The sequence below is a fragment of the Pyrgilauda ruficollis genome, unplaced genomic scaffold, assembly GCF_017590135.1.
Source record: "Pyrgilauda ruficollis isolate IOZ18807 unplaced genomic scaffold, ASM1759013v1 scaffold6, whole genome shotgun sequence".
NCBI classification, from domain to species: domain Eukaryota; kingdom Metazoa; phylum Chordata; class Aves; order Passeriformes; family Passeridae; genus Pyrgilauda; species Pyrgilauda ruficollis.
In genome coordinates this window covers 14142793-14156150 of record NW_024527710.1, presented here as the reverse complement: position 1 = coordinate 14156150, position 13358 = coordinate 14142793, and the positions used below count along the sequence as shown (strand labels likewise).

The 13358-nt window shown below is 41.0% G+C and overlaps 1 protein-coding gene across 1 annotated transcript in view; it reads left to right on the top strand.

Annotated features, from left to right (window-relative positions):
- Nucleotides 1-1044: 1044 nt before the first annotated feature.
- Nucleotides 1045-13358, top strand: part of SLC1A7 (solute carrier family 1 member 7) — a 46889-nt gene continuing 34575 nt past the window's right edge. Inside the window, exons 1-2 of the mRNA XM_041483275.1 lie at nucleotides 1045-1185; nucleotides 2253-2332. Of these exons, the coding sequence (XP_041339209.1) occupies nucleotides 1045-1185; nucleotides 2253-2332 (221 nt within the window). The remainder of the gene's footprint in view (nucleotides 1186-2252; nucleotides 2333-13358) is intronic.

Genomic DNA, 13358 nt, shown 5'->3' with positions numbered 1-13358 from the left:
AAAAAAGAACAGTTTAATCTCTCCTGAGGCTTTTTTCACTCATACACGAGCATGCAACAACAAATACTTGATCATGGTATAAAATGTAACATTATAAACACACAACCTTCTTGTACTGTGGGGAATATTTTCCATAAAAACTTTGAATAATCTCAAGAGTATACCAAAAACTACAGAAATGCTTTCATAAGAAAGCATGGCATGTGAATGGTTATGGTGGTGTATTTTTATCAGACACTCACTAGCATAAAAAGCAGCATTGGGATTGAATGCGGACACAGCAAAGGAAAGGAAGGCAATCCCTGTGGCTTAGTCTGATAATCCTCTGAAAGTAAATTGGCCCTACTCTAATCAACATAGTGGTTGGAAGAAAAGTGAAATCATTTCACTTCCAAGATAATAAATGCCCAGTGACAGAAGGTGTCCTTGCATGTTCCAGTCTGTGGCTATTTCCTGTTTGATGTGTGTCTCTCATGCTGATCATTCAGCCTTTTTTTGGCAATGAAAACAAAAAAAACCCAAGCCTGCTTTAATTAATGAAGTCCAGTTTCACCTAGCTTGCCCTGCTGTGATAGTCCTGTTCAAAACATCACCTGCTCTGCCCTTTGGGAAAACTCTGTGTGAATTCTCTGTGTGAATGCTGGCTTGCAGGGCTGCCTTTCTGGGTTTGGGTGTCCAGACCCCAAACTGGGAAGGCTGAAGAATGCACCTCCTTTCCCCCAAGAGCGTCACTTTGTTTTGAACTGGTCTTGTTTTAGAAATACTACTGCATTCTGTTCTAATTTTCCAGAGCTCCCTAATCTTCTTCCAGGCTCTTAATGATGTAGTTGATAATAGGATTGTTGGTATTAATTTGGAACAATAATGCCAGCTGCTTGCTTGGTGGCTATTGGCAGAGGGGTGACCTTGCGGGTCAGCTAAGCAGAACTGGAAGTGCTTTGATCTGATCTATACAGAGCCAGATCTGTGCACCCGAACAAGAGGAGCGAGTGAATTCTCTCCCCATGGGATGCTGATTCTTCTCCAAAGAGCAGGCAGGACAGCATGGCCGGGGCCCTGGATGCAATCCTCGCTCGGATCAAAGATGTTTGTAAAAGGAATGGGCTGCTCATCCTCTCCGTGCTGTCCGTCACCATCGGCTGCCTCCTGGGATTCTTCCTGAGGACCAGGCGCCTCTCCCAGCAGGTAAGAGCAGCTCACAGCAAGTCCCTGCAGAGGAAATGCCAGACTTACATAACAAAAGACATATGCACCTTGGGGAACTTCAGGGTGGGCTTTGGGAGGTAAAAGTTACTTGTGTGTGTTCGTTAAAATTGTTTGATTTCATCTATTTGTCAATCTGTGCTGTCCTTTGGGTCTTTCCACACATTCTCAAACAATAGGTTAGCAAAGGGTTCTGGTCTCTCAGACTCCTGGGAAGCGTAGCAGGAGCACAGCAGAATGTTGCAGGTATGGATAATAATAGTGGGCATTTAAGCTAGATGAAATGTAGCATTTCATATAGGCCTGCAGAAACTGGTAGTGCAATATATTGCATTTTATACTATTTTGGAATACATACAGCTAAAGAAAACACTGGGAATATTTTTCAGCATCAGATGCACAGGGGTGCAGATGTTTATATTACACTAATGGTGTTTCATATTAATAAATATGGGATTTCCCATCATTAGCAGAACATGTTACTGAAGTCACTTGGGGAATTCTCCCCCAGCATACTTCAACTAAGCCCTTTGCAGGTGCTCATTTCTGCTGTATCAGTCAGACAGACTAGACAGCAACATGCATTAATAAATGCACTGTTTAAGCACAAAATAGAAATCTCAGTTAAAAAATAAGGCATTTAGTAAATGCAACTAAATTAAATCAATTCTGGCCTCTGCTACTGCAAACCACTCTCTGTCTGAACATCATTTGTGTCCAAGCCGTAGCTTCGAAGACATCTAGGAAAACAGACAAAATGCAGAATGGAGAGATTATTCAGGGCAACTGGTTAACAGTAGTCTCCAAGAGATGGCACATTTCATTTTTGTCTTCCTTTGGAAAGGAATGAGCAATGCAGTGTGTTTATTGAATACGAACACATTATGTAATCTAATTAATTTTAAAATTACCTTTTAAAGCCTGCTATCTTGTCTTTGCACCAAAGGTGCAGATTCTAGCAATGTTATCTGATCCACAGCTCTAGCAGCACTTGTGAGGACTGTCAGTCTTTAGCTCAAAACAATAAGCATCTCTCCATGTATTTCCAGGAAATTAGTTACTTCCAGTTTCCTGGTGAGTTACTGATGAGGATGCTGAAAATGCTGATTCTCCCTCTGGTTGTCTCAAGGTAAGAAAAGACAATTATTATTCCAGTAACTTTTGAAGTCCTAAATGAGATTTGTCATCACAATGGTTTAGTTGTGACTGAATTAGGTGACAGTGCCAGAGGCATCGGTGCTGCTGCACATTCATATTTATAGTGGAGCCATAAACATGTATTTAAGTTGATAGAATCATTTCTGCCATAAATCATTTCTGCCTCACATCATTTCTGCCTCATGTAGGTACTATTTCCTTTAAAATTAATGTGTTGGGGTTTTTTTTGCTTTCTTTTTCCCCTGTAATGGGAGGACTTTTCCCTTCAAGCTACTTAGAAGTTAAATACACGGAATAAATAGCCCACCTTATCAAAAAGCCTGCCTTAAATCTAAACAATTAAAATAATACACTATACAAATATGATTAAAAGCACAGTTAATTTGTAGTGTCCTGCAGTATTCTGAGGTGTGCTGTATGTGTTTATAGTATGATAAATATTGAAAAAACCTTGTGTCTCCAGTGAACCAATAATATACAGCTGTCTTTGGCTGGAAGTGAAAGTGATTTCTTTGTTTGTTAAAGATAGAACCTTTAGTGGTGGCACTTTGTATCAGTAGCAGAATTAATGATCTCAATGCTGGTTCTGAATGGTGCATGGCAGCTGCCTTTGCAGTGGGAGGGTGTAACTCAGGGCAGGCTTTCCCCTAAGTCTGACTGCCTTCCCACTGACTGCAGTCCCAAAAACACACCAGCTGGATGGCCAAAAACTCTCTCATGTGCTGAGGCTGAGAGCTTAGTAAAGAGATGGAAAGTAACAAAGCTAACTTTACCAGAGCTAAGGAAAAATTACTGCAGTATTTGGTTCCAGTTCTGGAGCCTAATTCATACATCAAGACCTCATCTTCCACATTGAGAAAAAAACAAGTTTCTAGTCTTCAGATCACTGACAATTGCTGAAAATGAACATGATTAACAGCACTAATTTTATTTTTAAATCATCTCCCCTGACATCTGCCTTCTCATGGCTTTTCACAGAACAAAGCTGAGTCATGGCGCTTTGTGCATGAAACTGGTTCTATAACCACAGACTCTGGTTGTCTTTTGGGTTTTTTTATAACAAGCACAGTGTTTTCCACACATATTTCATAAAATCAGTAAACCAGTACTGTATTTTTACCAATCTGCATGCACATTTATACTACATTTCTTTGTGGATTTGGAATATCCTCAGCCTGTTCTGCCAGAGCACTGGCATTTAAATTATCTTTTAAATTACTCTCTATTATTGTTTACAAAAGCCAGGAGCACAGCACCATAAAAAAGAATTCTAAATATTGCTCTCCTAGTTGAAATTAATGCAAGTTTTTATTTGAACACACAAGCAAAGAAATTGCTTGTAAAGAAAAGGAGAGGTGAGAAAGGAAGATTTAAAGAGAGACTTAGTGCAAACTATCCTGTTTCCAAGTCCAGAACTTACTTTGAAGGCTTTAAGCAGAAATAAAAAGTGGCAACTGGATAGGTCAGAAGATTGACAATAGACTAGAAAATCTTGTATTTACAGACCACTAGCAGAAATCCAGCCTTAAACAGAAATATCTGAAAATTTGTATTCCCCCTCTTGACCTGATTGTTAGAGTCAAAACAGAACTTTGCAGATTGTATTCATTAGGAATGAGGAAATTATGATAGTCAGGTATCTCTGAATGATGTTTATTTTAAAAGTTCCTTGGATGCAGAGGAAATCTGTCAAACAACAGGAGACCATTTCTTCAAAGTACAGTTTCTTGATTTCCTGAACTTTGATCCTGCTCCTGGAACTGCTCTATCCCAGAGCTCCTGTACCTACTTCTGATGTCTCCTGTCATTTGTGGTCTCACTTCTTTCTTTTCCCAGACAGAAAAATCTTGGAAAAGCAACCATTACCCATTAGCCTGTCAGTCTGAGCCCTGTATGAGCTTTTGTTTTTGTTGAGGCATGGACCTTCATGAAGGGTGGCGGTTGAAATTATTTCAGCTATCTAGATACATAAACAAGCTTCATAGCATCATAGAAAAACTCTGAAATAAGTATGTATTTATTGCACCCATCCTCTGCCTGAGATTTAGCCTGCTCATACCTGTCAGTATCTGCTGTGTGTAGAGTTCGCTCTTCTTACCTGCGAGAACAGGTGAGACAACACAATACTTCTGTTGGCAAGATAATTACAAATAGTTGACAGTTCATGTCTGCCCAAGGGATACTCAGTACTGGAACCTTACAAGACCAAATTTTAGAGCCTGTAGTTACTAGATGCACACTGCTTACTTTATGTGTAAATACAGGATACTGCTGTTAGACCTGGGAATGGAAATATTACAAGAACTCGGAGAGAATAGGAGCCAAATCTGATTTTTTAATTACACATTTAGACACTGTCCAAGCTCTTACTGCAGCCAGACAGAGAGATGTCCTCAACAAGCCTGAAAGATCAGCTGCAGAAGTTCTGAAGTTCCCTGATTCTCTCTGGGACAGAAGCTTTGATCCTCATTTGACAGGGACAATGCAAACAGTGTATTTTCCTCCTTATACGCAAAACGTTTCAGCATTCAACAGATCTCAGGTTTTCCAGCAGACACGCGCACAGCTGCCCGTGCATCCTGCCCTGAAGTTCTGTTAATCAAACCCCTCAGGCAGATCCCGCTGCCCAGGTTTGTTAAACGCCCTTTCCTTGCCCCTCCGGCACTCCCGGCGCGGCCGGAGGCTCGGGCGGTGACACCCTGCAATGCACGCTGCGGCCACCGGGCGGCTCTGCCGGGACACCGAGCACCCGCGCCTCGCTCCCCGCCCGTGTTCCCGCATCCCGGGGATTGCCGCTGCCACTGCCCGTGTTCCCGCATCCCGGGGATTGCCGCTGCCACTGCCCGTGTTCCCGCATCCCGGGGATTGCCGGCACCACTGCCCGTGTTCCCGCATCCCGGGGATTGCCGCTGCCACTGCCCGTGTTCCCGCATCCCGGGGATTGCCGCTGCCACTCCCTATCCAGAAAATAATAAACCTTCCACTTTCTTTCACTGTGGTTAGTTATAAACTTCCTCAGACACACACACATATGGGATTCCTTCACCTGTTCCCAGGACAAGCTGATCGGAGCAGAGATACCTGTGCATCACCTGAGTTTCTCAACTTCTTAAATGCTCGAAGTAATCAATTCTGATGTCAATGGTTTTGTGCTCTGCATGACACAAAATACTGGGAAAGGAACAAAGACTCAACTTTCTCCTTAATATCTTCTCACCTTTGCTAAAGGCAATATAAACCCTCTGACCTGCTCCTGTCTGTGCCAGCTCCAGCACAGCCCAGGAGTGCAGGCAGGCACTGTGCCACAACTCGCACACTATCACCTTCCTTCAGAGCATTTTTGTGCCCATTCCCTGCCCCATCATCTTCAGCTCATGTTATCAGCTTTGTACTGATCAGTTCCCAGTGGGCCAAAAACTTGATTTTCAGTAAGCATGACTGCTTTGACTTAAGCTTTTTGTGGAGGCTGGTACTGAAACCTGATCTGTCACAACTGCAAGTTTTGAAGAATATTATTGTACTGGAATAATACTGAATAATTCACCACTGCTGAGGCATTTCTAATGCTGGTGTTTGGCATGGATTCCTCCCAGTAGGCAGAGAACTCACACTGGCATTTTCCACAGAACAGAAATGCAACTCTCTGTTCACAAGGCAGAGGTGCGGGTGAGCCCGCAGGGAAGGAGCAGATCTGGCTCCCAGCACTGCACTGCTGCCGCGGGCAGAGCCACCTCATGTCCTAAAACAAGCTGCAAAATGTGTGTGCTGCCCCCCCGGGAGGAAGGCTGGAGGAGAGGCAGGGCATGCAGACCCTGGTTCTTTCTCAAGTTCATTCCAGAAGCCCACACATTATTTCTCTCCTGTATATGTGAAGTTTGACAGCCCTTTCAGGAACATGACCCTCTCTGAATTAATGTTATTAGTAAGGGCTCTCACAGTGTTTGACGGCACAAGCCTTGGTCGTTCAGAAAAGCAGGCTAAAGCCAGAGTTACACAGGTTGGCACCAGCTGAACATACGGAGTTCCCTTTGTCCTATGTGTCTGCTTATATATGCCACAGAAAGTTGCATCCTTTATTCCAGCACTCTCCTTGTTTATATGATTAAGCTTTTGTCTGGAAAAAGATACAGGGCCAAGTTTTCTAAGATTGTGGTTAGCAGTCAGCAGTGAGAGTGGGAAAGAATTGTCAGGTCAGACTCAAACTGTTTAGCTGTTGTAACAGCCTGGTTATATTCCCTTTGGAAAACACAGTTTAGTTTTTTAAGCTTAGGAAGATAATTGCATTTTTTATTTATTTACCACCAACCATTTTCTAGATGTTTAAGAAATATTCAGTAGCAGAGATTTGCTCCTTTTCCATGAGCAGATCCTGTTAAAGAAATATTATTCCCTTTATAGATTTGACCTGTATTTTTTAAATTATAGAGCTTGTTCCTTTGGGTATGTTGCACTTGGTACAAACAACAAGTGTATGCTAATAAAATTTCATATTTACTTGAAGGCTCATTTGGGGGTAGTAATAAATATTAGTTCTATTGTGGTTTTGTTGATGAATTAAATACAATATTCTAAATATAGTACTGTCTTTCTTTAAAGGGATTCCTGTCCATAATGCCATCAGTTCTGGTAATCCTTCATCCTTCTGCTCACATTCCCGAGTTGGTGATTCTTACTCATGCTCTTAAAGCCTAGTATTTAATTAGAAACCCCTCTTTACTAGTACCCTTTTCCCCGTATTTTTTCCCCAGCTCTCTGATTGGGGAACACACTGGCATTTGAACATCTCACCAATGACAGGTATTGCTCATTGTGTTTTAATGGTATTCAAACATTGTTTGGCTGTATGGGGCCATACCAAATTGGCCATTGGCCTGGGCAGGTTGTGTTGGGCATTGTTTGTTTGTTCTCAGCTGCAGATGAAACTGGCAATAAACCTCACACAAACTGTTCCTCTGTTTTGCTACTTAAGATCATCATTTCCTAGGGATGAAAAGTTTGACCCAAACCCTCCAAGACCTGCACTGCAACTGACAATTTACTATGAATATAAACCACTGTCTGATAAAATCAGTATAATATCCATTCAGAAGGAAAACAGATGTCTAAAAGGCTATGAATTTTTTTTTCTGTTTATGGTTATATTTAAATAATGAGGACAACCAAAATTAATTTACTCATTAATATTGCGCTTTACGTGAATGAGAATTCCTCTAATACATCTCTGGTATTTACACATATTACACATAATTTACCTGAAGACCAAATGAGAAAGGGTGGATAACAGAAGGTTCTGGTCAGTTTGGGCTTGGTGTTTTCTGCTATGTATGTGTTAAACTATTCCTCTTAATACCAGCTGCTCTGTTCTTATCCTTGTGCCACTGCCAGACTGGGGTGTATTTAAAAGACAAGCAGATGTGGCACTTGGGGACATGGTTTAGTGGGACTTGGCAGTGCTGGGGGAAGGAACAGTTGGGGTTAAAGATTTAGAGGTCTTTTCCAAACTAAAAAAATCCTATGGTTCTACAATCGAGTGCAATCAAATTTATGTACTATATTATCTAGGGAGGTGCTCAGGAGCAGCTGCAAAATGCTGCCTCTGGGTCTCTGAAAAGCCTGCTCAGAAAAATGTTCCATGAAGTACCAAGGCAGAAGTATTTTCCATAGAATGAAATTGCTTTGGGAACACAGGGCTTGTTTTCTTCACATTATTGGACTGTGGACTTTTCCCTCTGTTTCACCTCTACTGGCACTGAGGAACAGGCCTTCCCCAGCACGGGAGGGTAAACCTTCTGTGGGGTGTGTATGGGGAAATCTGTGGGGGACCTGAATGGTACCATAAAGTGCAGAGAGTCCCATTTCTGCACTACCTGTCACGTGTAACACTGTAATGTGAATAATAACAAAAGTACATTTCACCCCAGTGAGAACAAGTTGTTAGCTCTTTCCTAGGATATATCATCTCAAGCCTTTATTATGGAGAAAAGTGTAGAGAAGTGAGTTTTAAGGAGATGACTAGAGGGAATAAATATATTTATTTTTAGAATGAAAAGCAAAACTACTTGGATAAAACTGAAAGATAAGGATTACCCAAGGGTAAGAAGAAGCAGCCAGAAAGCAATCTCACTTGACACCATTATACTATTTTCATTTCTCTATATTGCTATTGTATTGCAGAACTGGTATCAGATTACCCCAAAAGTCATCATTTGAGATGGCTTCAGCTTGTAGAGGAAAGTTTTTATCCCTCTTCCATGCCTGAGACATCTTCAGAAGTTCCTCCACATTATCATCTGGAATATTTTCAATGCCATTAGCTGTGTTTAGGAATGTTAAGTCTAATTATCAGATCCAATACTGTTTTCTAGTGTTTTCTTTTGTTTGTGCAACCCAGATGTCCAGACTGTTTCCGTGAAAAATGACATGTTGCAATTACACATCATAATGACAAAATTGGACCAACCCAGTAGAAATTATTTAGGGAGTGTCAGTAGGGATCTAGTGACATGCAAAAGGAATCTGTGGTCACAGAGTGAATGAGTGTGGAAAGCACTGAAAGGATTACAAATGGGGGATGAACTGTTTGCGACCTGACAGAATTTTTCTGGAGTCCTCTGAGAGCTCTAAAATACTTAGTGCCTCACAAAGGAATGAGAATGACATGTGGAGCTTGAGGGGCTGGCTGGATTCCCTCTGTGTTCTTAGACAAAAAACAGCTGAATAAATCTGACATTTGTTTATAAACCAAATTTATGTTTCAAATCCTTTTGGTTTTTGCTTAATCTAAAAATGCTTGAAAGAGCTGACAGAATCAAAAAATTGAGTATTAATAAGATTCTTGGCTCCTTCCACCATGTGAAGCTGCACATCCATATTTAATAGATCATTTGGGTTTGTTTGCATCCTGACCTTTGAATCTAGGAAACACCTTTTTTAAAATCAGAACAGCTGAAATCAACAAGCCAACCTGAATTCTGTATGAGCTACACTGCAATGCCCTTTGTCAGTCAGTGACCAAAGTTTGCTGTTCATCCCTTCCAGGGCTCACAGATGTATCACAGTAACCTCACATATGCAGGTGACAGAAAGCCATTGGACATCAGCCTTCACTGTGTCTGTATAAAGTCCTGCCTTATTTATATTAGTCCATAAAAGCAGATTTCCTATTGCACAAGAAAGAGAAAATAAAATGCATCATGTGAATTCCTGGCAGGATTTTTGCTGTGTAAGTCAATTTGTCATTAAGAGTTACAAGTGTTAGATTTTAAAGAAGATATCAACATTTTCAGTAAAAAATAAAAATCTTACTATTTTATAAAGCAATTTAAGAAACCAATTCTCAAAATTATGCATGTTATGATGCATTAGAAATGCAGACTGGTTTCTTTCCTATCAGCCTAGCTGTAAAATTAAACATAATCACTGCTAACAGTGTATTGATCTTCTGACATGTTTTTGTTGCTTTTGTTGCTTGAAGATCGAGAGCCAGATTTTCCATCGTGCCTGACACGGGCTTCCACTGTGTTTGCTAAAATAGCAACATACTGGGGTTCTGAAAAGTGAATGTACATTTCAAGTGTTATTTACAGCTGATAATCCAACCATACAGAAACTGCTGCAGCAGTCCTGTTTGTAGTACTGCTACCACTTTCTGCATTTGTTTTTTTTCTGAGCTTAGACATGATTTCATTTATGTCAAGATGTCTAAACTTTAAAAAAGCTGTTTTCTATTAGTGTATTTGCACAGGAGATGAACCTCAGTAGCCCCTTGGACCTTCAGGAGGGTTCCAGACTTGTCAATTCCTTTGAAAATCAGGCTGTAGTACTATGCCATTTTTAATAACACAAGACATTGGGGATCATTGCACTGGCCACACTGACTGAGATAGTCTCTTAGTTGTGTTCAGATTAGCAGAAGGCTGCAGCACACCAGTAATGTGCAAAACTCCTGTGACACAACTCTGTCAGGAAGGGCAGAACATGGGGCAGGGTGAAGCAGACAGGGCTGGGCTGTGATATTCCCACCACTACCACTGCCCTTGCTTTATTGCAGCCACGGCAGGGTCTTCCTCTGTAGGTGGTTTTCATATTAGAAGAAAGCAAAGTAATATCCTGGAAATAAAAAGCCATTCTGATCCCTCTTTCTCACTGAAATAATTTCAACTACACTAGAGACTAAGAGCAAATCAAGCATTAAACTATAAAAAGAGCCAGAGAAAGTTTCTTATCTCTGTCTTTCATCACTGTAGAGTTTTATTTTCTCTGTTGCAAACATTACCCTGAAAATGCCTCCATGGAAGTGAAGCAGAGTTTTCTGAAAGCACAGATAGCTGGTCACAGATAAGGAAAAGTGTAATGGTTCACTGCAATATCTCTATCACTTCAGGCAGATTTTTTTTTTCACTGTAAGCGGTTTGTCTTCATTTAAAAGTGCCTTAATTTCTCTGTTCTGAAGTCTCTAAAATGGAGATACTGCCTTCCTGCATTAGAGGGGGTTCCACTGGTGAAGCATTTTGAGATGATTAAATGCACATTATTATCATGTTGAGACTTGAAGGCACTGACCTTGACAAAAAGGTGAGCGACAGCCTGCCTGCATGATCAAGCAGCATTAGTGAAGGCAGCACTTCCCTTTCATGATGCTCAACTGGAATATAATCATCTCTAATGTAGCTGGTGGAGGCACTTCCCAGCCTCACTGGCAGAACTTGCTCAGGAAGGTCTTTTCCACAGCATGCAATTACAAAATGAGAATGGGAGGGAGGGAATGGGATGAATGAAAACAAACATCATTCTAGGAACAACTGTTGGTGGTTAATACTTGACCATTACTTCTTGACAGGATTAATGTCCTTCTAATCACACTAATCCCTTCTGATAACTTTATCCATAATCCATCTATTTCAAAGCAACATCCAGATGGCTTCTGGTGGAGAGGAAGACAAAATAAACATGCAGAATGGGGTTTTAGCAGCAGCTTCTTGCATTTTCCCTTTCTGGGGATATAGGGTTTGATCTTGAGACAGGACAAAAAAATGTGCTTTCATCAGACAGCAAGAGAAAAACCTAGAGACTTGCAGAGAAGATAGAAAGTTCTATTTTTATTTGTAAATAAAATACCTGATGCTTATCTGTGACAGCCAGAACAAGCCTAGAGGTGCTCAAAAGGGTTTAGCTACTTGTTTGCATGGGACTAATTAGATTTCCAAGATACTGGAAAGAATTCCCTTCTTCTTTACATCAAAAATTCTATTTTAGTCTTGGGGGTTTTACACGGATTTCCCTCAAAGCAGACATGAAACTTAGTACTTGGTTCTTTGGTTCCAATACTTTTCCAAATACAATTCCAATATAATACAATACAATACAATTCCAAATACTTTAAACAATGTAGAAACTGACTTTACCTTTTTAATTAGTCACATATAATTCCTAGAATTGAAGATGTCTTCTCCTTCCCTTCAGGATTGACAGGTTTTTTTTCTATACAAGCTAAGAAATGGTCTCTGAACATTAAATTATAATTTTGTGGATTATTTTCCCAGACTGATAAAGGAGTGAGATGTACAGTAATTATTTAGAAAAGCTGCAGATTGCTTTTTGTTGTCTTAATCCTGTTTTGTCCATTTGGCAATCATTAAAACATGCTATGGAAATAGCTACACATGAATCATATGTGTGGAAGCTACTTAACCACACAGCTTCTCAAATGATTTCAATCTATGAATCAAATATCTGCCCTGTTCTTCCAAGGCCAACCAAATTCTGAGGTTTGACAAAAATTAAAGGTACACTGCTTTCCTTTCCAGTGTGTTTCATGAGAGTCTAGCAGTGGAAACCACGAGAATAGCTTTGCTCTGGTTTAGAAGAATCTTGGGAAACTCTTCAGGAAGTTTTTATGTAGCCAAGAGTGTCTGATGAAAATTAGACTTTGAGGGAGGACCTGAGCATGATACAGTGGTCTTAGTTTAAACCAGCTGGAAGCTTATTCCTCCTGCCCCCCTGTTCCCTAGGAAGTAAGAAGAGTACTTGTTCTTGTCATCCTTTGGCTACATGGTGTGAGTGTTAGAACTCTAGAGATCAACAGTAATAATCTCCTGTGATGTGACTGTGTATTACTTGCTTTGTACAATAACTGTGATAACCTCTATGTCTCTTTGTGTCTTTTGTCCCATTCCTTCTGATATCAAACACATGAAGTCAAACAAAAAACAGTGAATGAGTGATTACTGTCTCATTCTAGTTCCAGGCACTTTTTTCTGAAATTATTCTGAGCTATTGCCTAAAATGACCACTGTTACTCCCCAGCCTTTGGAGAACTGGTTCCAGTGGTCCCTTCCTCAGCACTGCAGGCCATGGAGAACATAGGATTTTGACTGAGCCCAGGTCTCTGCTCATGCTTCTGTCACATCCCAGTTACCCCACTGCACCTCCATAGTTAATTACTTTTGATGACTTTCTCATCACAGCATGAACTGAGCATGACTTTATCTGGTGACAGGATAATCTCATTACAGATGATGATCTTGTTAATGAATATCCCCAAGACAGAGCAATCTCATTATTAGCCCCCTCAGGATTTGCCACCTAGGAGGCAAGGTAAGATTAGTTTCCACCTGAAAAGCATCCTCCCAAATCCTAAGGCCCATCATCTTGAGGCTGAGGTAACAACCCTAAACTCACCCGAACCATTGGACATATTTAATTAGGATTTTTGTCCTAAGTACTTCTGGAAATCCTTCTCAGGTGAGCAATCAAGACAGGGTTCATCCCTCTGTTGTTCTGTAGAACCAACACGGCCCGGAGTCATCAAGGACAACAGGAACAGTGGTGGCTTCCCCACAGTGACAGTGGCTCCAGGGCAGCACCAGGGAGGGAAGGGGAGTGTATTCTCCATCTCCTTGGCAGTGCCCTCTCCCAGGAACTGCTCTGCCTGCAAGTTACAGCTCTGCTGCTCAACAGTCAGCCCTTCACACCTCTGGTGTCACCTGCATAATGTA